At 46.1% G+C, this 24774-nt stretch overlaps 1 protein-coding gene across 9 annotated transcripts in view; it reads right to left on the bottom strand.

Annotated features, from left to right (window-relative positions):
• The window catches only part of KSR1 (kinase suppressor of ras 1), a 51101-nt gene extending 26412 nt beyond the window's left edge, over positions 1-24689 (bottom strand). For 2 of the 9 annotated variants that reach the window (XM_086859354.1, XM_086859356.1), the window contains exon 1: positions 24326-24689. Coding sequence is in view for 5 of the 9 variants with exons in the window: in XM_086859351.1 (XP_086715477.1) it covers positions 24326-24550 (225 nt within the window). In the remaining 4 variants the exon portion in view is untranslated. The remainder of the gene's footprint in view (positions 1-24325) is intronic. The other 7 variants (XM_086859357.1, XM_086859350.1, XM_086859351.1 and 4 more) reach the window with 6 other exon arrangements.
• Between the last annotated feature and the right edge of the window lie 85 nt (positions 24690-24774).

The raw sequence follows: 24774 nt of genomic DNA, 5'->3' as shown, positions 1-24774 counted from the left end.
TGCACGCAGCTCTGCCTGTTCATCCTGCAGGAACCCCCAGGAGCAGGCACTGGCCTCAGCTGTTTTGGTACTGCTTAAAAAAATACCGGTTCAAGTATTTCCCCTTCCCAAGCATCATCCATAGCATAAACTCCTAAAGGACAGTGGAAGGGGCTCTGTGCAGCATGGATTTCAATGTCACGGATTTCAATGTCAACCTTTTCTTCTTTGTTGGAATGTAACGAATTCTCCAAAATGGATAAGCACTCTGGCAGCACAGGTCTGAGTGTCTCAGAGGGCCAAAGCTGGTTTTTCCCGGATAACTCCTTCGCATTTACTCCTCAAGTCCAAATTTGTTTTCCCCTAGTCCTATAAATAGTATATTTGCATTCTCTTCCCAGCCTACATGCACCACGCTTCTCCCCTAGGATGAATTTCATTTTGTTTCCTGCCCAGACTTTTTACTAAACTACATGGTTTGGCTTTAATAGCTGAGCTGTTGCAAAACCCTTTTCTGAGAATATAATAAAATTTCTGGGTTCAGTGACGCACATAAAAACCCACAACCAGCACACAGGTCTCCAACCACAAACTAGACTGAGAGATAAAGCCAAGAGTAGCTACTCACTGCCTGCTTGCTAAATGGCACGTCCTACTCATCACAAATGGCAAACCCCACACCAGAAGCAGCAATATTCCAACAGCCTTGAACTCACAGAGGTGGGAAAGGACAAGAACAGAGACAGGATATGGAGCAGCTGGAGCAAATCATTGATTCCCGGGCAGAGCCCTGCTGCTCTTCCTGGTGTAGCCAGGACAGCAGTTCTCACTGCCCTGAGAAGGGCACATGCTGCCAGGTGCTCTCGGATGCATCTTCATCTCCTTAGAGCACCTTCAAAAGATCCCTTTACAACACAGATGAGAAGCAGGTCCAAGAAGTTTAGGAGAAAACTGCCAAGCTTGTACTTTTTTATTTATTTCTGCAAAATAAACAGCAGATCTCCTGAGATACAAGTCTGCCCATATCCATGACCTCCAGCCAACAGTTGGGACTTTAGAGGATGATAAACAAAAAGCAAATGCCAACAAGTTTTTCAGCTGCACTTCTGCAGACATGGCACAGGAAAGCATCTGTAAAATAAGATCACTGACATTGGGGTGCACTACAAGGAAGAGCTGGAAGAATTCTGTAGTCAAACTGCAGCCCAAGTATTTCTGGTTAACTGATGAGAAATCACATTCTAACTTCTTCAGTTCTTGTCAGAGAATGTTAATAGCTATGGTGTCTAACCAGAGAAATCAAATTTCATGCATTTGGGGATCAACTCTCCCCCAGATTCTTGTTGATTGTTTTATTCATGTTTAGAAGAGTGGCATCTTGTTCCAGAGTCACTAAAAGGCATTAAACTTAGTGCGATTGCAGCTTCTGCACTTGGTCAAAACCCAGTCTGAAGCTTTCTGTGGCTTAGGCACATGTTTTTAATCTGCATATCTTGAAATACCCTATAAATGCAGCAAAAATAATAATTTTCAATTCACAAAAAAAAAAAAAAAAAAGGAAACCACGGCACAGAATGGAAATTATAAATTAAACAACTTGGAGACAGGCAGAGGGACTCCGCTATACCAAAGTGCCAGCCAAAATTTCTTCAGAATATCAACAGTTGGAGACCAAGTTTGATTCAATCATACATTTCACAACCAAATGCCATGTTTTCACACTTTCACAAAACTTATAATCTGCTCAGTGAAGCCGGCAACTTTTCTTGTTGACTTGAAACATATGCAATGTTTAGAAGAGGAGTTTTGCAACACCCAAAACAAACAACTGTCATAATTTAATCAACAAATCAAGCACATGGTCAAAAGCAGATCCTATTGCTCCTGTGCCCGGAGAAGAAATCTCAGGGAGCCTGGCAGCACTGGAGGAGACAATAATTATGAGCTTACACCGAAACTTCCAAGGCTAAAACCAAGTCCTGCCCTGCAATTTACCCAGCTGGCAGCTAAGACTTTAAAAGGATCAGATCAATGTATGGCCCAGATCTTGCATGTGGTTAAGAGAAATGCAAATCATCTATCTTGCCTCAGACAAGAATTAATCTGGAAGGAACTCCGCTATTAACCTCCTGCCAAGAACCAGCCCAGAGGGCAGGGAGCACTCTCTGAAGCACCCCAGCAGCTCCTGGTGCAGCAGGACACTGCACTGGGTAGATTAGGATCAGAGTATGAGGGAGGTTCTGCATTTCTGCCTCCTGAAACAGAAGACAAAACTTCTGAACTGGAGTTTATCTGCACAGGGTACTGGGGAAAGTCAGATGAGTCATCTGAAGGCATCCAGTGAAAGTGGATTCACTTCACACCTTTAGCTGACTCTTATCTATTTTCCCCAGGCCATTATATACACAAACCCTATATTGGACAAAAAAAAAAACTTCTAGGCCACCTGAGCATGGCAGAGAACATAAAAAGATCAGAATTGGACTTGCCAAATTTGTCTCTGAAGTCAGGCTGGGCAGCCATGTGAGAAACTGATAAAGATCTCACCAGCTACTGGGAGATCAGCAGCATGTGAGGATACTTCAGGGCACTTTCTCAAAGCCATCCGGTTTAAAGTGAAAAAAGGGTGCAGTGGGGTTGATCCATGCAAGGGAAAATCCTAGGATATCCCTGTTATACAGCACACAGATATCTGGGTCAGAGCCTGGGCTCTGAGAGCTCATAAAGCCCCTGTGCAGGTGCTCACACAAGGAACCAACCCCTCCTCATGCGAGGCACTCACCACGGGGTCAGTGCCTGCTCTGCCTCAGGGTCTATCTCAGAAACGGCCTCAAAAGCAGCCCTGCCCCTTGGGTTTTGGAGAGAGGAGCTACCATGGCCCCCAGATCCCATACTAACCCTGTGGGAATGCCTAATTGCAAACACCGAAAAAGAGTTAGAAGTGCTGACTGGGTTCTCCAGCTGGGACTGAAATGCAGCTGAGCATGTCCTGAGCAGAACCGTCTCCCAAATGCAGGAATCAAGGCAAACTCAGGTGTGATCAGAGTGCTGTTGAGCCTGAGTGCTGGTGTGGGGCCAGAGGGGTCTCCAAGGAATACACCAAGACAAGTGTCCAAGGAATCATTGCACAGAAATAGCGCCAAGGTTTTCCCAGTGTGCCTGGGAGGCAGGAGCAGGCAGATGGGGATCACAGGACACAGCTCTAGGCTCAGCTCTGCCAAGGATGTGCAGGCACAGGACAGGCCTTTGTGGTGTGCAGCCACGCATCCAAACCACTTCTGCTCCAGTGTGAAGGTCTGCAGGGCCCTTCAGCTGACAACAAACCAACCGTGTGTGCAGCTCTGCCCACAGAGCACTGAGCTGCTCCTTTGTGAACTCAAGCTCTCAGCAGCTGACTCATCTGAATGCCCCCAGCTATCTGGATGGTTATCAGCATCTGATCACAGCATCACCAGCACCAACTGCAGCCTCAGAAATTCTCATTTCCCACTGTGTTCAGAGAGCTCCTCATTGTGCTTGTAGGTATAAAGATACCTTACAACATTGTGGAGTGTTCCCTTTCCAGTACAGGGAGAATTGAACCACTGCCTGGTTTTGACTGGTATAGAACCAAATCTGCTTGCTTAAACTGAGAGAGTGGGTCTGTACCCTTTTCACATGGCATATGCTCAATTTGCAGTGAAATCTGATCCAAACCTGTTCATAGAACACTTCGTTCAGCCACAGAGAAAACCATCCTTCCCATCTGTGTTTCCATTAGGAACAGTCACATAAAGCAGGATTCAGCTGGAGAGTCTCGATCTCACAAACTTCCAAACTACCTCGAGATCAGCATGAAATTCAAACAGCTCTTTCCAAGGCAAGCACAGGATCTGCACAGGAGCAAAACTCACAACCCAAAGTAAGAGGAAGAGAAGCAAAACACTTCATTTCAAGGAATTATTTGGATCCTGAAAAATTAGGTCACTCAGTTTGTGACCCAGATGGCTTTGGCCTCAAAACCAACAGAACTGAAGCTACTAAAGGATGATATTGTGACCTGTACTTTCACCAGCCACACATAATAAAATGAGTATCAGACAAAATATTATAAAGAAATATCTGGCAACAAAGTCATTTTGCTTTATTTGAGGTGGCACCTGTGAGAAAAAAGAGGTTCATTACACGTCAGACTCTGACCTGCAGCCTGTGGAATTCACATTCTCTACTTGAACCCAGCTGATTCATTCAGCAAGAAGCTTGGCAGTGAGCAGGACACCTGCCCAGAATGTGAGGCCTGGTTTCTGTTTCTTTAGCTGTGCTGATATGGTAGCCAGAGTTCTTGCTCACTTGGGTGCATTTCCTATCCACCTCTGCCACTGATCACACAGGTGCAGCCACAGGCACCAGGTCTGTAGGTGACTGCTGTGCTGGGCTACAGGCACAATGCCTTGAACAAGACTGGCTGCAGAAAAGTGCCACCAACACCTCAGGAACTTCACTCAAAGGACTCCATGCAGTAGCAACTTGTTAAAAATAAGAAAAAAGAGGAAGAAGGATTAAAAATAACCTGCACAAAGTGAAGGGGCAGCTCTGAAAAGGGACCATGAAAGCTCCCTCAGCGCTCTGCTCTAACCAGCGGACTCTGGGAAGCAGAAGGATGCCATGGATGGAACAAGCCCCCGGGTGGCAGTCCCACCACAGAGCCCTGGAGCCAGCCCTGCTGCTCCCGCAAGACCCAGCTGTGCCACTGAGGGACTTTGGGCTCGTAACAGAAAAGGAAATCATTTCTCAATGCATTGCTAAACAAACTCTGCAAAACAGGACTCAGCACAAGCCAGCAGGAAAATGTGTAGGCAAGGTGTGCTGGGGGGGAGAAGCCTTAGGAGAAATTGGTAAATACAAGCACAGAGAGGTAGAGGGGTAGGGAGAGATGGAACACCAGATGGATGGATTTTCCTTTGAACCTTCAGTCATGCCTGAGGCTGACACAATAGCCACTGCCCAAACACTACAGTATGTTATTTCTGCTTTGTCAAATGATGCTGACAGCATCATTTCTGGGTCACTTGGAGGCCACATACCACTCCTTTTATTCTCCCCTCTTCTCTTTTTCACAATCTGAGTGACTGAGGCTGTAAACACTCAGTTGAGGCCTTCCCAGCTAAGAGTGTGAGGATAAAACTGCACAATCAAGTAGTTCCCTGAGTCTCATAACATAATTGTCTTCAAAGATTTCATCTCAGTGAGGCATCCAAGCCAAATGCAGCTACAGGAACAGTCCTCTGCTTAAAGATCAGAGATTTCACACCCACTGAACACTAAAAATGAAAGCCCTCCCCCTTCCTTTGCTACCCGAGGACACACAAGTGTAACAGAATGACTGAGAGCATTCTGCAAGACTAAGAACTGTACTTGCCATTTGCTGAGCACAGCCCTGCTGCTGCCACATCAGATCTGCAGCTCTGCTCCTCTCAGCTCACAGCTCTTCAGCACTCAGCGAGCTTCTTCACCTCAGCCACGCTTCACCAGGCTTAGTACAGCAACCTCCTCCTGCCTCAAGCCTCTCCTGAAGGGTATTGTTACTTCACACTGCCCTGCAGACCTGTTCAGGCTCCCCATCCCTCATGGAGTTGGTGCATGGCCATTGAGCAGGCCGATGGATTTACCCTGCTGTGAAGAATACCACAGTATTCCCAAAGTACTGCAGGTAAACAAGTACCTGTCCAGCTCTAAAGTCCTACAGAGGCAAATGCAGCCCCATCATAACACTAATACTCTGCCTCTAGAATTATTCAGTATCTTGGCAAATCCACTGGATCTCTCATTCCATTAAGAAAACGATACCCCCCCACCTCAGTGGGCTTTCCAGCAACTGCAGCAGAAGGCAGCAAGTGACAGGGAATAAGGCTCAGAATCTGAAAAGGAAGCACCAGGCCATGCTCTGAGCATGAGTTGTGTAACAGCCCATGGATCTCTCTGTAAAATTCAAAACTTAAAGTACCTTTAAAGAGAATATCCTCCATTGTTTTTATGATGGCACTAATCATTCTCACACATCTCTGAATGAGCTCTCAGGTGTATTTGACTGATGGTGCAGGAAGTGGAAATAAAGACACCAACAAGCTGTGCATGTGTAAACTTAGAGCCCAAATAAAGGTGAGTTTACAGCAGACAATATAAAGCCAGACATTTCCTTCAGCAAGGTCAGGAAGAGAATGACTCATTTTAGGTCCCCATCATATTCCTGCACTTCCCTTTCTTCACTGCAAGCCTCATTCTGCAGGTCCTGAGCATCCTGAGCTGGCACAGACAGTGAGCTCCAAGGGGAACATCTTGGATGAGGCCTGAACACTCCCCAGGCCAGAAATGAGAGGTGCTGGAAGGAACCAAGCTCCTTCAATGGAGCATTTTACTGCCCAGAATGCCGTCCCTAATCCCAAAGGCTTTTTCCATTTTTCTTCCCCTTGCTTTTCCAATCATCTTCCTTTTGTCTTACACAGGTTTTTTTTGTAGCCTCAGTAAAATACAAGCACAAACCTCCAGTCTCTACCATTCCCTCACGTACTGGCTGGGGAGTGAGACAGATTAGCAGGCTTATTAGCAGACCAAGGGAAGGAAACAAAACACAACAAAATCAAATCCTCTGCTTGTTTGACTCAATTATTTGAACACTTCAAGAGTTCCACCTTCCCCTGCTCCATGGCACACAGTTCCCCAGATTGCTGCCAGGCTGGGCTTTGGGGAAGAGGTTTACACAGAAAAGTGTTAAATCTCTGTAGGAGTAGGTTGCAGGCCTTCGAGCTGAAGATGTTCTATCTCTGCACCCTGGGAAATCTCAGCTAAGAAACTGTATTCTCTGAAATGCTCCCAATTATTGGCTTTCTGCTAGAAAGAACTGAGCTACTTTGGCAAGAACTGGGGTCACATTTCTTTTTTCACAGACACTGAGTGAGAAAGCTGCCATGGCTCACTGCTCACATTTTATTTTTCAAAAAATCTCCTTGGGGCTCTCACTTATTGGTTCACATTTGCCCGTAAAAACCATGAGGGGTTTCTATCACTAGTTAAATACAAATACAGGATTTAGAGTACAGACACCTGAACCCAGATTCCCAACCCTGAAAAGTACATGTCTTCATTCTTTTCTCTTAAAAAAAACATGGTTTTTAGGTCACCTAAACAATGTTGTGCCCACTTAAAAAGTAGAGGAAAATACAGCTGCTGACCCAGTAATAGTTGTATGAGGAAAAATACAGAGGGGACTGATAAGCAGCAGTTGGCCACCCACCAGACAGTTCTGCAACAGCTCCTTGGCATCATACAGCAGCCTGGAAAGATTTCAATCAGCACTTGAAAAAAGATCACAAATACAAAGATAACAAGCTCCAAGCTCAGCATCTTTCAGGCAGGTACAATATCCATTCCTTTTGTGAGCTTCCACAGAAGCTTCACATACCACATTTGTTTCTGTACCTAAGCAGAACAGGAGGTTAGGGTTAGGGCTGGTTTTCCTTAGGTTTTGTTCATTCAAGTGAAGTGTATTGTGACAGTTGGCTAAAACCAAGTTTCTCATTTTCAAAGCATTCTATGGAAGCAAATTAAAGTTCTCAAAACATATTCTTCTAATAAAAATCTGCACTAAATGTACAATGGAAGAAAATGTGCCAGTTCAAGATCAGAGTTTAAGCATTGTGCTTGTGTGTCCAAAAATTATTTTATGAAGAATTTGTAAAAAATCTGAGCCTGACTTTTTTGCTCCAGTTGGGAGTTGGAAAAAGGCCTTTCGAGTAGCAAAGTTCTCACAATTGCCATCATTTCCACAATTCAGAAAAATTTCCAGAGCATCGGTCTCTAAGAAACATTTCTAAAAGGTGATTTATACACTTGTATGCTTTCATTCCATTTTCTCTTTTCGCTTTTCATGCTCTTCACGCTCTTTAGGAAATGTTCTTCAGAAAACTTCTTCATAACCCCTTTGCATTCCTTGTGCTGAGTTACATCCCTTTTGTCTTAAAGTATCTCCCTGGATTATGTGCTGGAGAGAAGCTGAGCAGGCTGAGGGTTCAGGGTTTCAACTGCCCTTGCTCAGACCAGAGGAGGGACTCACTGTGCTGAGCCACATCGACCAGAAACACACAAAACCCGAACTGCCGAGGAGAAAAGAAAAAGCCATTGTAACAGCCTGTGTGCTAGTCTGTCATGGAAATACTCTCCTCCCAAAGAGCAGGGGAAACACAAAGGGATTCTGTGTTGTACTTCTCTGCCTGCCAGCGGACAGCTCTGAGTGCTGGATACAAATTCATGCCACAAGAGCTGAGATTTTTCACTGCAGCCAAGCAGCTCTGCATCGTTATACAAAGATCACTCATGGGTTTGTCCGACTACTTTCATTTACAGTACTTCACTTTGATCTCTCCAAAAGGAACATGGATAAGTCAGGCATTACTGAAAATCCTGGATCCTGAGGATGCTGTAGAAAGATGCAATGCCACACATGTACAGTGGAAGACTCTAAATGCCAAGCAATTCTAACACTCCTCCAGAATACCAAAGCCAGAAACACAGCAAAGGCCTGTAAATGACATGGGGATCCAGCAGAGCTGCAGACAGCTTCTTACCTGTCTCACAGGCATAAAGTCAGTGCCCACACTCAGCTTTCCTGATACTTGGCTTGTTCAAAAATAGCGCACATGAGCTGTCCTTCCACAGCTCAGTCACTCTGAGGATTTCCACAAATGCAAAACTTACAGTGCTCAGCCATCATAGGATGAGCAAACAAAATAGCAGGATTCCATAAGTATCAGCGATCTTGCTTTAGAATCAGCTTCTGAATCCAAAAATGTCTTGAACAAAAAGAAGGAAAAAAACCTTTCTACCTCCATCCTTCCTTCATAGATACTCTTATTTCTCTTTTGTGTTTTGACAAAGGAAATTTATAAATTCAACTAGATGGTTTACAGTATAATCTTTAAAGTGCAAATAATCAGCAGCAGATTATTATTACTAGCTTTCCAACTGTAATCTCATTCAAAGAGCACTGAAGTTATCTGAAACTTCCAGATGCCCTGATTTCCCTGAATGTTGGACGAGGTCCTGCCCGTGCTGCCTGCTCTCCTGGAAGTACAGCTGGGCCTTGTGCTGGGTTAGGTTACAGGCATTTGGGAGCTCAACAGAAGCAGTCTGGCTGCCCAGGCTCTCTAGCCCATTTCCACGGCCTGCCTGCAAAGCCCCTGCATGTCCAGTCTTGCCTCCTCAGCACAGCCACTGCCAATCATTTTCTTCAGCTGAAAAGAGAAAGGGAGAGGACTGAGCACAGTCACCCAGAAATAGGAAGCTGTAGCATTACTCACTACCTTGAGGACTTGCCTGCTCTTCCTTCTCAATTACTCAGCAGATGTTCTTAAATCAGTTACTCGGTTTCTACATGCACCTGCCAAACCCCAATTTCACAGGACACGCATCCACCCACTGAACTCAGCGAGGCACATCCTGCTCCCCTCCAGCAGCGAGGAGGAAGCTGGCACTTGGAGCAGCCTCGCTGCCTGCAACTGCAGAGCTGCTGCCCGCTCGCTGCTCAGCACAGCCTGCAGTCTATGGGAGGATGCCTCCATGGCCGAGCTGCTTCTGAGGGCTGCTCCAATAAAAAAAGGCAAATCTACCCCCATGAAGGAAAATGCTGTTGCCAAAAATGCCACAGTTCTTAAAAATTCCATACACTACAGTCCCCCGTGCCAAGGCTCCATGTTCTGCTCTCGTGATGAGAAGCAGGAAGGGGAGTTTGCCTCAAGTATTAATACAGAGGTGGGGGCTTCTGTCCTGTCTGGGGTATTTTGGCTTCTTGCAGAGAAAACAGAGTAAGGACATGGCTGAAAAAAACATGCAATAAAAAAAAGTCAACTGTAGGAAATTGCTTAACTGGAATGTGGCAACTTGCCACATTCTCTGTCTTTTAAAACAGCAAAACAGCTTTATTTTAACAAGCTGCTATGAGATTGTATTTTGGGATTGTCAGGAAGAACAAAATACACTAAACCCCACTCTGTTCAAAATGCTTTGAACCTATAACACAAGATTTTAAGAGGGAAAAAGAAAAGCTTTGGTATGTTCTGCCATGCAATGGGATCATAGATTTTCAGTTTGCTCACCAATTATCAAGAATGCTCCCAAAGTACTGTGTACAGGCACTGAGACATGAAATACAGGACTGGAAACACTGTGAATGTAACTGAGATTCTGCTGCCAAGTTAATCGTGTCCCCCACAGCTCAGCTCTAGGAGAGACTCTTAAAACAATTAAAAAGTGAAATGGTCTCAGTGGACTGTATGAGATTTATCTTCCCTCCAGAACTGGCAATGGCATTTGTCAATGAGTTGCCTCCAGGGTCAGCTGTCTTTCCTTCTCAGCAAACAAACATTCTCACCAGCACCTGTCCAAAGCCTCCTCTCTCTGCAGTTCCACATCCCTCGGTGAGCTTTCCTGCTCTCTCAAAATCAGAAACATCACAGTCCCAGACAAGGCTCTGCAGATGCTTTCTGAAAGCCCAGGACCATCCCAGGGATGGAGTCAGTATAACTGCAGTGAGAATGAAGGGTTGCTTGAAGAAGTTTGGGTTAAATGTGCAATGAGGGGAAAGGCTGTGAGACAGAAGATGGTGCTGCAGAAAGGTTTTATTTATGGCCTTTTCCCTGATTTTGTTTTGAAGTTACTGGGATAAGCTGTGTATTCTACTCTGATCTAAAGCTGCTGGTCAGATATTGGGTGTCTTTGACTGCTCAGTGAGGTTTTGTACTGGGTCTGGCTCTTCCTTCCTACTCCCCTTCAACTCTGCAGGGCCGCAGGCAGAGCGAGAGAGGCAACAGGAAGAGCAGGAGTGTAGGAGTCACCTCTACAGAGACAGAGCAGGATGTGACCTCTGCTCCCTAAAGAGGGCACAAATGGTCAGATCCTCATATCCTAGCTGGTCTCTCCCTGAAGGAAAGGTTATAGCAAGGACCAAATGAAGCTGTTAATCTTGAGTTATAAACTAAATTTAATTATATCAGTGGTGCTTTGTAGGAGGAACTTAATTATTAACTGCAAAGAAGTCAAATTATTGACTATTCAGATGGATTCTTGCTAAACTAAGCTTAAACACTCTAGAACTTGATGGAACTTAAATTCTGCCAAACTTCTATCTCACAAAGTGCTGCTCCTACCTGAAAGCATCCAGCTCCTGCAGCCCTGCTTGGGTAGGATAGAGTGTCTGGAAACCTGTGTGACCTGTTTGTCCAGCCCAGAGGCTCCCCTTCCCCAATGGCTCTGCATCTCTACTGCACTCTGAATTTAACAGCCTTTGACCCCAGTTTTCTCCATGAGCTGCCTGAGCCCCATTTCCCAGGACAGCACAAATTCCAGCTGGAATGGACAATGACAGCCAGCCACCACAAGTTAGTCTCATCTCCATGTACAGATATTAAGCTGTGCCAAGTGTCGTGTCAGCCTCAAATCCTAACAGAAGGCTGGATTATCATGCAGCAAAGTACAGCTGAGGGAGGCTTTACTGTTGCTAACTTGGTGCTCCCACCCTGACTATAGTTACATATGGATTGCTGCTGCTGGGTCTGCACAAACACCAGGCATGGTTCTCCAACACTCCAAGTTCATACTCTGAGAGTAATGATTCACCTAGTTCAGCCCCTTCAATCTCCAATTTCAATAAGAGACCACAGCAACAACTTCTGAACGTGCCTGCCTTCAAAGTTATCTTAGATCCTGTCCGTGAAGGGCTTCTGTAGGGTCCTAGATAATGAGAAAAATGGCATTGCAGTTAAGATGACCAGCTCAAGAGACAAAAACAGGGAGCTTCCACTGCTGCTTTACAGCTTAGTCCTCCATGTATATCTTTTTCTACTGAAAGGGACCTTACTTAGTCCAGTATGGATGAGTGCTGAACCAGCTTCTTGCAGTGCTTCAGCTCCCGCTTGCTCTTCCTGTTTAGCTGAAACGTACGAAGCTAAGTAAAACTGACCTAGAGGTTGTTTATGCTTTCAAAGGGTATATGATCTGTGCTGGAAATGAGTACCTCGATCCAGCCTGACTCCCTACTACAATAATAACTGGAAATGAACTCTGGACCATCAGTTCCCAACCACTCTGTTAGATCACGTGACACAAGGACTATCCCACCCTGGGGGAGGGGAAGGCTCCCAGTGACACGGAGCAGCACTTTCTGCTGTAAAGAGTCTCCCGGCAGCTGCACAACGCTTGGGACCAGGGATGATCCATATGGAACCAACAAATAGCAATGGCAGACAGAGAGAGGAAAACACCTGTGGGTTGCACAGCAGCTGAAAGGAGAGGGACCACTATAAAGCCAACTACTATACAGTGTCACCTGAATGTGAACCTTGAGACTCGCAGGTAACCTGTCAGGTGCGTGCTCCAGATATCTAACCCAGATAAGCAATGCTAAGGCTCCCTTTGTCTCCCAGCCAGGCCATCTGCAGCAGCAATGTGAGAATTACAGTGCAATAAAGGTGCAGTTAATTCTCTTTTTGTCCCAACTTCCACACTGTCCTGTCCCAAACACTAAATAAAATCAGGACTAGAAGCACTTTCTCTGAAATGTGTCTGTCCCTGCTGCTTGCCAAGAGAAGTTAGAAAAGCTTCTCATGAATAGGCCGACTGCTTTCAGTTCCTCTCAGTGAGACTGTAACGTCCTCAGCTTTCACTTGCCAACATTAAAAACTCCCTCCTTGTCTTTGGTCATTCTAGAGAATGAGGAAGGATCAAAGCATGGGTTGAGCGTAGGCAGTCGTCCCTCTTATTGCAGGGGGAACTGCAGAGTACACAACTTCTCACCCCATTGTCCCTTCTGAAGAGCCTGTTAAGCAGGCTGACACATCCAGGATTTCAACACAATTAAATTGTAAATTAGTTTTGTCCTTGACAAAAGGCTCATGACACACAATGATCTCCAACGAGATACAACGACCTGCTAAATTCTCTATTGGTCTCTTGGGGGTTTCCAGGACCTCCCTGTACATCATTCCCTGAAGTTAAACAACTGCGCTTACCCACTGCAAAGAACGCATGGATTGGGCAATGGTAGGGGTCGCTTTCCTACATACAGTTCTTTATTGCCAGCTGTACTAGTAGTTCACTGTCAGCCCCAGGAAAAGGTCCAAGCAAATTAAAAATTCAGAGAAGGCGCTTAAGAGTAATTGGACTTTAAAGCATTCCTGTAATCATTTCAGTGGCAGGGATTTCAGAGATAGGTGTGAGCAAATTAAATCTTCATACAAACACTGAATATTATTTAGGCTGTGGGTAGCAGCACTTGCACGTTACATATGAGACCATCATATAACACATTTCTTGCAACATACATGGTTCAAAAGGGAGAAGAACAATTAGATGTCAGTTCTGGATGCTAACAGATAGCTGAACAGTTATTGCTGTAAACTTCCAGGTGTATTTGGGTGTATGGCAGCCTCATGCTGGGGATGTCTCATGCAGAATGGGAGCTGAACTGGCAAAAGCAATGTTGCTGATACATGCATTCAACAAGATGGAAAAAGAAAGGTTATTTTCTAACTGTAGAATTTCTACCAATTTAAGAGTCAGGTGAAATAAGGCAGAAAAAGAACTTTTCTGTATTCTAAAAATACCCACTTTCTCAGTTACTTATCCTTTGCTATAGGAGTGTTGTTTTCCACTCCCATGCTTATCCAAAACACACTTTAACATCAGACCAAGTCTGAAGACAGTACAACAGTACTTGTGTTTAAATAGCTGGAGCTTCAAGTGGGGGTCAAGGCCATGCTGTTTAAGGTATTCAGCCTTGAAAGGCACTTATAAAAGAACTGAGCCAGCAGAGACTAGAGCTAAATTCAGCTCTTACCCTAGTTTTAAACTGCTTCAACTTCTTTGTTTTCAGTACAGTCACATTCAGTTGCTACTCCTGTAAAGGAAAGTGGGCTCACATAATCCCACATCCATCTGATGTCAACTGGACAACCCCAAGGAACTTAAGTGGGGTCCCTCAGGCAAAGCTAGCTCTACTCTTTACTGCAGATGTCACCTACATGATACCTTTAGTAGACTAAGTGTTCCATCAAGTGATACGGCTGTAAATAATTCACCAGCAGCCCCATAACACTTGATTAAAACCTACTGAAAGAAGATCTAATTAAATTGTCTTTTAAAGAACAGACATGATATGACGACTGTGTGAAGGGCAGATGGCAAGCAGAAGCTCATTGGAACATGAGAAAATAATTTAGAGGAAAGTACTTGGCCAGTACTATAAACTTTGCAAGGCCATTTGCTTTAAAGCTGTACTGTGAAATATATGTCTTATAGATTAAATAATATCTGGACAATACATTATAGGAATGCAACAGCTACCCTGCTGCAAAAGATATGTGCTTTGAGATAAAGCAACACATCTCACAGCAGATTTTTCCATGTCTTTCAACCTCTGAGGAAGAGCTTTATTTCATACCTCAAATATAAGAGATATGAGCATAAAACTAACATCAGAGAGTTAAGTATAAATCTAAAGTAGCCCCAAAGTTCAAATGCACTACTACCCAGTTCAAAGTTATGCATGAAAATAAGAACTTACTGAAGAAAATACAGACTTTTGTCCTCTGTATAATGAAGTCCATCCCAGTTGGGGGAAGAGAATATACTGCTCAGAGACAGGCTTTCAAAGTAATTAAACGTGATCCTGCTGCAGCTACCTGAGATCAAAGCAAGCTGTACCATGGTACCCACCCCGACCTCCCAGAAGATAGTCTGTTTGCAGTCAATCAGTCATCTTAGAGGAAAAGCTCTCAAAATCATTTTTCCCAAAGAAATGAGTGTTTCTTACTGATAAATTTCAAAATCCCTCATGCATCAGGGTGGGTCTCCAACTTCCCCCATGTTCTGTCTCCCAGAGTTTGAGGTTAGATAAATCTTAGAGCCACAGCTACTTGCATGATGAAGCTGAAGGCTCAGCACTCAGAAGAACTCTAAAGAATTCTAGCAATGCAGAGACTTGCAGAGCTCACTGAAGCTGTTCCCACACCACTGAGGCTCTGTCAGGGAAGCTGACAGACCATGCTGCAAACCCACCCTGTAAAACACAGCCTGAATGTAGAGACTATTCTTTGCAGTATAAAGGGGCCATGTTTTTTGTGGCATCTTTGCAGTGGCAAAGACCTCACACCAGGCTCCTCATGTCAGGAATACAGGAAGAACGAAAGGGCTGAGCCAGCCTATTTATGTGGAGGATCCACGAGGAGTGAAAGGGAGAGGCAGGGATCAGACCATGCGTTTCCTCACGTGTTTCCCCTTCCCCCCTGCACCTTAGTTTTACAGCTGCAGGAAAGATCAAGCCAGAAGCGTGAAAATTGCTGAGTCAGGCCATGTCTGTGGGGCCTTGGAAAGGCTGTCACAGCGCTGGGGCTAGAGGACAAAACCTTGGGCTGAGGCAGAGCTAAGCAGCTGGGTTCAGCTGCTGAACCCCGACACTGCAGGGCGGGGACAGGCAGGACACAGCCACTGCAGGCACAAGCAGGAGGCCCTGGGCAGCAGGGACATCATGGAGCCCAGCCTAGGAAAGACGAAGGACCAGAAGTATTTTGCATTAAGAGAACTGGAAGAGGATGCAGGTTAAGCCTAGCAGGATTTAGCTAGTCCTAGCTAAGTTAGCACAAGGAAGAAGGTCAGAAACAAGCATGGATGTCTCTGTAAGCTCCCCTGCAGGCTCAGAACCTTTTTCGTATACAGCAGTAGTCTCTAACAGTGAGAAACATGTCCTGTTTTGGCATAATAGTTCAAAAGGACACTGAAAAGTCTGTTAATAAAATGCTAGAGGCAGGATCTGCCCCTTCATTAGAAGAGCAGCAGAGCTGACTGAAGGGAGGAGCTGCAAGGAACCCCCAGACACTCCTGGAGACTCCAGCTCAGAGCAGGGCTGCACCACCACTGCATCTGCTGCCAGCACACTCCCCGTCCACTGCACTGACTGCAGGGCTGCCACTGCCTTCAGTTTGAAATCTTATGTTGCCAGGTGTCCACTGACTGCAGACCTCTTCACCTCAAACTCCAACTAGTTATTCTTGGCAACTGAGACAATTTGAACAGCATGGTAGAAAAAAATAAGGAAAGAACAGATCAGTGGAACTGGAAGCTGCCTTGGCAGCACAATGGTGTTGTAGATTTAGTTTCCACAAGAATTAAACACTAAACATTAATGTCACCCTAGTAGAAGTATTTGGCTAGCTCTCGCTATGTTAGCTTCCCCTCCAGTCACAGACTGGCAGGTCAGAACCGATAAGACACAGTCAGTTAGAGGTAAATAGGTAATTACTGCTGCAGAGGTGCATTCAGCATCACTACAGAAAACATCTCCTAAAGCAGGATTGCATTTCCTACAAAAGCAGTCTCAGCACAAACCCAGCCAGTGTTTCAGTTCAATAGCTAAAGACCCAGATCACAGTAGCATTTCTTTCTCCTTCCAAACATTAGTTTCAAAAGTCTCCTTCCAAACAGATTCCACTCTAGTCCCTAGGCATGACTGCAAAAAGGCCCAGGAGTTTAGGCTGCATGGAGAGACATCCCACAGAAACTCTGTCTTGTTATACCCACACAAAGTGCTACCAATAAAGCAGTGCTCAAATCAGGCCTTTAGCAGTCAGCCAGTGGTTCTACAAATATTACACCTGACCCACAAAGCAAGACCAAACTAGTTTCAACACACATAATACCCTGTCTGAATACGAATGGGACTGACAAGCCCTTTGAGATCTACTCTGGGGTTTCTCTCAGCTTAGCTGTGTGAACAAATGCTAAGAGTCTTTGGTGCTTGTGCTCACATTGGCTCTTCCAGAGCTACTCCAGACGCCCTTGTGTTTCACAGGAAAAAGAGAAAAAAACCTGAAACCTTTCTTCTTTCAAAGGGAGAAGGCTGAAGGCCTGTGCAGAACTCCCCAAACAGATCAGTCTCCTTAGAACAATACCTGTGGATTTTAGTCTATTGTTTCCTTAAAACACAGGAGGATAGGCAAGGGCATAGCTTCTAGAATTCACTAAAATGAGGGGAAAAAAACACTGCATCTGATCTGCACTCACAGTTTTATACTACTAGATGATGCTGGCGTGAGCCACTCAGATCTGTCTCTAAAGAAATTACGGGAAATTAATGTTAGAAGACTTTGTAAGAAATGTTTTACTCTGTGGAAAGTTTCAGTTTTGCTCATAAAGACAAAAGGTCTGAAGTGTTTTGCTTGGCAGATAACAGTTTTTAAGGAGACATCTAAAAAAGTGAGAAAGCTTTGAAAAACAAGATCTCCCTACTTTAGCTTATTTCAGAGGAGCCACATAACTGTATTAAAGCAGGATTTAGTCCTCTAGATTATTCTAGAAATAAAAGGGAAAACTGCTCTGGAAGAAGAAAAATGTTGCTAGAAAGTTGGTAAGAACCAGGTGTGGAGAGGTTCTCCAAGAGCGCTGCAGGCAGCATGAGGGGCATGGACACACGTCTCCCCATGATTGCACTTACTGACAAGCCCATCACCTCCCCTAGCAATGTATTTTAGTGCTGATGGCCAAAAATCAATCTGTGGCTCTCAATCTGTAAAACCTACTAATTATTTATTCTCTTCAGTTTAGAAATAAAACTAATAATAATAATAATAATAATAATAAACTGGAACCTGCAGCCCTCAACAATAACCCATACACAGCAACAATGAGGAGCTCAAGACTTCCTTTCTAAATTTAGATTGCTTCAAACAGAAGTGAAAGTTCTTTGATAAATCAACAAACACACGTTTTAGAAGCATATAAGAAGAGCAGAACTGGGAAAGAAGGTGCTAAACTCATTGCAAAAAGGTTCTGAAGCTTTCCAAGGTCCCAGCCCCGAGGCTCCTGGCTGCATGCGGAACACTGGGGTCAATGACCTGTTCTGGCAGAATCAGATCAGACCAGATCAGAGCCTGGATCTGCTGCATCCCAGCAGCATTCCTCAGTGCCATGTTAATTACTGCTCTAAAGAGAGCTCAGAGCCTCTGCTATTAGAGCTCTTCCATGTGGGGTAACTACTAATCATCCTATCAGGGGCACTGCATAACTCCAACCAAAACCTGATTCCTTACTCTGCTGCTTAAGTGTCCTGTAATCCTTCCTAGCTTCCCCAAGATGCACACAGAACCAACTGGATGTTCTCACTAGGCATAAAAGGAATGAGAGACCTGGTCTCTGCTCACTTTAGAATACATACAGAAATGACAAATGTATTTTACCTTTAAAGACAGATTTTGAACAGTCTTGAGCTCAGGTGTATAAGTCCAATGAGATTTGGATCTTCCATCTGCCTCCAGCCCCAAGACCTCAGAGTTCAGCCTCCTGTGCTGCACCTTGAGCCAGATAAACACCAGACACCTATGATCAGCCTGGGCTGTGATTCCCTCAAACCCCAAGAGCAAGGCCTAAGCTAAGTTTTGAGTTTCCACCTCAGGAATGCCCCAGGGTTCATTTTAAACAGGTTGTGCAAAAAGCAGGGAGCTGAGCACAGAACAGGTGACTGTCACCTAGCACAGGTGCAAGTGAACACCACAGCTGCACTAGTGATTACCCCACATCCTTGGAGGTGTGCAGTAGGAGCACAGCTGGCTGGGACAGCCTCTGGGATTCCTATGTGGCACAGGAGCTCTGTGCAGCTCTGGCTTTAGTCAAAAGGCCTCTGACTACCTGTAAACTCTAGTGTTTCCCAGTTGTCCTCCCACAAGGCAAGGCAGAGTTTATCTTGTTTAACTGTCCTAGATTGCAGGGGCTATGCTGATGAGGACTGGCTGCTAAGCCGGAATGCCAAACTGTTTCCTAATCATGTACTAGTTTGACTAGGTGCACACTCCCACCAAGAAGCAGGAACGCCCACCACACTTCCATGCACAACTGCTCACAAGGCATGTCTTGGAAGAACTCCCCATTTCTTTTGGAGCAGGTGTGTTTCCAGATTCAGAGAGCTTCTGTTCCCTGGATTTGCCTGCTGTGGCAACTCTGTGCTGCTGGTAGTGTTGACTGTGTGGGATTGCTCAACAGGAGTGAGAAATGAGCAGGGAGGGAAGTCTGAGAGCTGGCTGAGTCAGAATCATCCATACATCACTCTGTGCCTTTCACCACAGCAGTAATCCAGCCAACACATTCTTCAAGCCCCCTAATAGTGGGAGATAGACAGGCTTGCTTTCAGCATAATTTTCCTTTTACTAAGAAAAAAACCTAAACAAATCCCTCTAAGCTGAAAATAAGGGTAAGAAATATTAATCTTAAAGGAAAGGTGAGGGTTTATCCCTCAAGCATCTGACAGATTACACTGTCTTAGTTGAAATTATTATTGTAACAGACACTACTCCCTAAATAATCTGGTATGTCACATGACTTCTTTGTTAAAGAGTTCCTATTTATGACCAAAGCAGGTGATAAATTTGTGTACCCCATGCTGACTCATTGCTGTACATGTGTCTCTAGCATGCAGCTGGAACACTGATCGGGGCTTTCCTTGGGTAAAATGCAGTTCACAGCATTGGAAATGGACTAGAAGGCCAAGGTCTGCGCAGGTGGGATCTGGGCAAGCTTGGTCACAGTCAGGAGTTCAGCTGGACACAGCTGGGGCTCAGCTTGGCTGCCTCCCTGATGAGATCAGTTCTGTGCATGCACAAAAGGTTAGAAGTGGTATGCAGAGACTGAGGCTTGTGTGGCACCACAGGCTGTGGGTTCCTGTTGCTGTGTGCAGGCACAGACAGACAGAGGTGCCAGCCAGGCTCTGCTGGACTCCTGCACTGCAGCTCCAGGGCTGTGGGAGGATGAGCAGGAGTAATGGTGTTACCAGGATCCAGGGACCACACAGGCAGCCTTAGAAAGGCAAAGGCAGCACAGAGCCTTACTCTAACACTTCCTTTATTGCTTCCCAGTCAGTGCACCATGAAACAAGGCAAGAAGTACACAGAGCTTGACAGAAAAGTGAAGAGCCCCTTGTCCTGTCTTCATATTGATGAAAACCTGCTCACCAGAGCTTGTCCTGGGAGCTCAGGTAAGTGAAAACACTGCTGCTGAGTTTTTGTGTCAACATTTATATAAATTCAATGGTAGAAGATGCGCTAAATTCCATTATGATGTGGAAATTCTGATCATAACTGTCACAATGGAAAGATTATGTCTGCAGACTAGATAATAATATATGGTCTTCCCTTCTGCCAAGTCAAACAGAATCTCTGTTGAAGACTATCTTGTACAAAGAGTGCACAAATTTAAGAAAGGAGAAAGAGTCCTACAAAAACAAAAGACATTTTAAGAAAAACAAATGTGCTGCATATATGAAAAAAGATGAAGTAAGAGACTTTCTTCTTCTCTTACATAATATCTGCTGGGAAAGGAAGTCTCTTCAGCTGAACAAAGCTCATAAACATGTGGCTACAGGTTGCAGTTTGGCCTGAAAAATTCACTACTCCCACTACTTCCAATTTGCAAACATAGTTGTCCTTCCCTTATGCATACATGCCCAACTTCCAATTTGCAAGTGTGGACTATTACCATCCCTCTTCTTCTTCCCTCATGCCTCCCCCCATTTTCAAAGCATTTGTTTCTGTTCAGAGATTGCTTGGTAAGATAAGCCTTTTCTAGACAAATTGCCAAATGAATTGAGATAATGCCAAAGCAAGTTCAAACAGATTTAATCCACAGGTACCATTCAGCCACTGTGAACGACTGATTTGTGGAGAGTAGACTGACTTATTTGTGACTCCAGCCCAGCTGGAGTCAGACTTTCTGGGCTCTGTTGCTGAAGGTGCTGAACAGAAGACATTCCTGAGGAAGATCTTCACACACAGGGCCAGGAGTGTCTCTATCACACACCTAGTCTGGCCAGAGAGCCAGGAGGACAGTTTTCCCAAAGAGCAGGCAGAAATCAGAATGTGTGCTACTGCCTCACCCCGACACTCCCACCATAACCAGTTTGGAGGCAGCTGCCATGCCAGAGCCCCTGCAGTCAGCTCTTCTGAGGCAAGAACCCAGCTAGAAAGAAAATATATCTGCAGTCTAAATCCACTCCAGGTCTCACAGCTCAGCCTTCCTGTCTCATCTTTGCTGCAGTCAAAACTGGGGCACTGGGGAAAGGTGTCCCACGGGGTCTGCGGATTCCCACAGCTCACCAAGCCAGCTGTTTCCAGCTAAAAAAACACAGGAACCTTTCCTGTTGCCAGTACCTGTGACTGTGTTCTGCTCACCTCGAACAGGCTGGTTTGAGCTGCAGTTTTAAGTTGGATGTTCTTCACCACAGATGGCTAGTCCAACCAGCAGTTCTCCAACCAGGGAAATGAATCCAGAAAGATACTGCCTTCACAAAGAAATACAGCTAAAAATAATACGCTTCTAACTTTGCAAAACCAATTTGAGTCATACAAGGGATTAGTGTAAGGACAGAGGTAAAGTCTGACAGAGCTATTTCTTTTGAAGGATGCTTGGAACAACACTGGATGCTCACTACATGGCAGACATTTTTTTGTGTCTTACATATGGGATAAAATTACCATTATTTTCCATTTCAGTTTTGTAGTCAACTTGAGAAGTGAGTAAACCTGCTAGAACAGAACTGAAAGCACAGACCAGCACTGGGTAAAAAGAAAAACACTCAAGCACTTACTGGGCAGAACATATAAAACTTTAAAAAACCCAAACTAGACCTTGTGGCATCTAAGAACCCAGTCTGCTAATGACCAAACTAACAGAACCTACCTTCCACTACAGGGAAACTCCCTGCCCTTCTAAGAAATGGCCTTCCTATCCTGAAACAGGGTCAGCTCATATAACACATTACACTCAACACATCCTTTGCAAGCAATTCCCACAGCACTTTCTTTCCTCTCCTTCCTGTATCTCAGTTTTCCCTGAACTCTTCTGAGCCACCATGAGTGCTTATCTGTACCTGCCAAGGTCCAGTTTGAAATCCTTATCTACTACGTGCTTTATTTTGAGAACACCTTACAAGCAAGAGGAATGAGGAAGGACTTAAAGCATTGCAGTAAATGGGGAGGGAGCTAAGTGTGAGCCCAAGTGCCCTTGGTTAGGTTCGTGTTCTTGATGTGGCAACAACATGTCACTACACAGTTTACCAGTTATATGAATGGAACTAAGTTTTCACAATTCTTTTTCCTCTGAATTCTTTGCACAGAAGAAAAGCCCTGTGAGAGTTCAGCCCCAGCCTAGATGAGCTCCCATTTTAGGACAGATGTATAGTACAGATGTGGCTCACAGCACTGCCAGTACCACCAGTAGCTACTAATCATGACCCACAGAGTCATTTGGTGACTCATGGAGGCCACCAGAGAAGCACAGCAGGCCCTGGAGATCTCTGAGCAACTGCCTGCACCACCAGTACCCAGCTCCCTGCAGGACCAGAGCTCACATCTGTGCTGGCATGACCCCACAGGCAGAGCCACACAGCCACAGTGGCACTGCCGGCACAGGAATCAGGGCATGGGAACTCCACCTGGTACCTGAGACAGCTCTGGGCCCACATCCCTCAGGGGGAAGCAATGACAGCTTGGGGAAGCAAACACAGACCCTGAGCTCCTGCTGTCTGGCTCTGTGACCACAGTCAAGCACCAGACTTGGGCTATGCCTGACATATTTTGGTGCAGGCTACCCAACAGTGCAAAGAACACGGAGTCTGTGCCCATGCCCACAGCTCCATGTGTGGGCAGAGATCCAGCACTTGGTTGAATTCCCAGAGAAATCACATACTGGACTGTACATCAAAGAGATTTTCTTCTGAACATAAATTTTATGATCACCAGTGAACATGGCACAGCATTTAAACAGATAAATGCTGAAGAGGATTGTATGTATACACTCAACAACTATCACTAGAAACAGCTTTTGTTGCCTTAAGAAGAGCCTCAAGATCATAAAAGGCCTTTATACTTTGTGAATAAAGGTTTTCTTTTAGAACAGGTCCACTAGCAAAATAGTGATGATCATTTTCCAAAATGATGCAGATTGACATTGTTTGGGCATCAAGAAGGCCCTCGGCAGAGCTGCCAAAAGGCTATACAAATATTGTTTCATAGAGAATAGCCTTTTGAATGCTATTTGGAGGTGACAGGAGGAAGAACAGCGCTATAAATTTGGGTGCGAAAAAGAACCAATCAAAACAAAACACTCCACAAAACAAACCAACCAAATAAACAAAACCACAAAAAAATGTCAAAGAATAAAGGAAGAATGATAGATTTTCACAAGGCTGTGCCAAAAGCTACCTACCACCTATTGTTTCACAGTTTTCTTCCCAACCTTCATTTCTCACGTGATTGATTTTTTAGCATGTAGGTTTATTACAGTCAGTGTTGTGATGATCCTTTCTTCCTAAAAAAGCCCAAAGCTCTATCCAGCTCCACAGTCTCCAGCATCAGGTAGAGAAGAGGAGCATTAGCATTTATATCAAACTTGAATCAAAGAAGGGGACAGGAGGGGATTGCTTGCTTAGAGTAAAACTACCTGCACAGAAGGAAAAAGGAAATGTTATTAATTATCTAAAGGCCAGATGAACTAAGGAAAAATACATCTATTTTCCCTTTCTAAATACTTATACAGACTTTTGTACAGATCCAGCTCTTCTTTGAGAGCATCACAGCAGCGCATGTTTTGTGCTTGAAGAATTTCATATAATCTTTCTAAACAGCAGAACATCTCTCCAGCCCCGTCCATGATGCTGTCTGAGCCACAGCAACAGAGAGAAAAGGAGGAGCAGATTAGATCAGTGAAACGGAGCCAGGGATAGAGAGACAGGCCTGGAGCAGAGGGCAGGAACCATCAGGAGCAAACACCAAGGACCTGAGGCAAAGGGGAGTTTTCCCAGTTCGCCAGGACAGCGGTGTGGGGACACACCTCCTGCCAGAGAGCCTCGAGTCACCTTTGCTCCGCGCCTCGCATCGCATCCCGCTCCACAGGGACACTGGAGCCCAGCACAGGCCCCAGGCGCGGCAGGGCGGCCGAGCACGGCATCACGGAGTCCCGCGCACACCCGCGCGACAGCCCGGGGCTGCCCCGCACCTGTCCGCGCTCCGCCGGCACCGCGCTCCGCTCCGCGGCTTCCCCGGGCGGGGGCCCCGCGCCGGGAGCGCCGAGCCCACTGACAGCAACAAGGCAGGGCCGGGGCGCCGCTGCCCCCGCCAACAGCGCTCGGCCCGAGGGAGAAGGAGCGGGCACGGCACGGCCCCGGTGCCGAGGGGACAGGGCGGCGGGCAGCGGCAGGCCCCGGCCGCGGCCCCGGCCGTGCGGGGCAGAGGCGGCAGCGCGGCCCCGCTGCGGCGCCCGCGGCTGCCAGCTCGTGCTGTACCTCCAGCGTGCGGATCTCCTGCTGCGTGAGGTCGTTGGACGCGGCGCACTTGGTGCGGAGCCCGCGCAGGTTGGAGAGTGAGATGTCGATGAGGTCCTGCAGCAGCCCGCACTGCTGCAGCGTGCTCCGCACGGCCGGCAAGCCCCGCGGCCCCGCGGCCTCGCCGCCGCTCCGCTCCTTCCTCTCCAGCATGCCGGCGGCTCGCAGGGCAGCCGCTCTATCCATCCCTCGGCATCAGGGAGGCCGGGAGGCGAGGCGGCGGCGGGGAAGCGGCGGAGGGAGGGAGGGAGGGAGGGAGGGAGGGAGGGAGGGAGGGAAGGAGGCGGGCGGGAGGGAGGCGGCCCCGCCCGGCCCGGCCCGGCCCGGCCCGCCCCGCCGCGCTCGCCGGGCAATCACCGCGCGGTACATGCGCGGCCGTGGAGCTCCGCAAGTGCGGCCGCTCCGCCCCC

The sequence above is a fragment of the Cyanistes caeruleus genome, chromosome 21 (genome assembly GCF_971803275.1).
Source record: "Cyanistes caeruleus chromosome 21, bCyaCae1.hap1.1, whole genome shotgun sequence".
Lineage (NCBI taxonomy): Eukaryota > Metazoa > Chordata > Aves > Passeriformes > Paridae > Cyanistes > Cyanistes caeruleus.
Note: the sequence above shows the minus strand (reverse complement) of the source record. Positions and strands in the feature narration are given on the sequence as shown.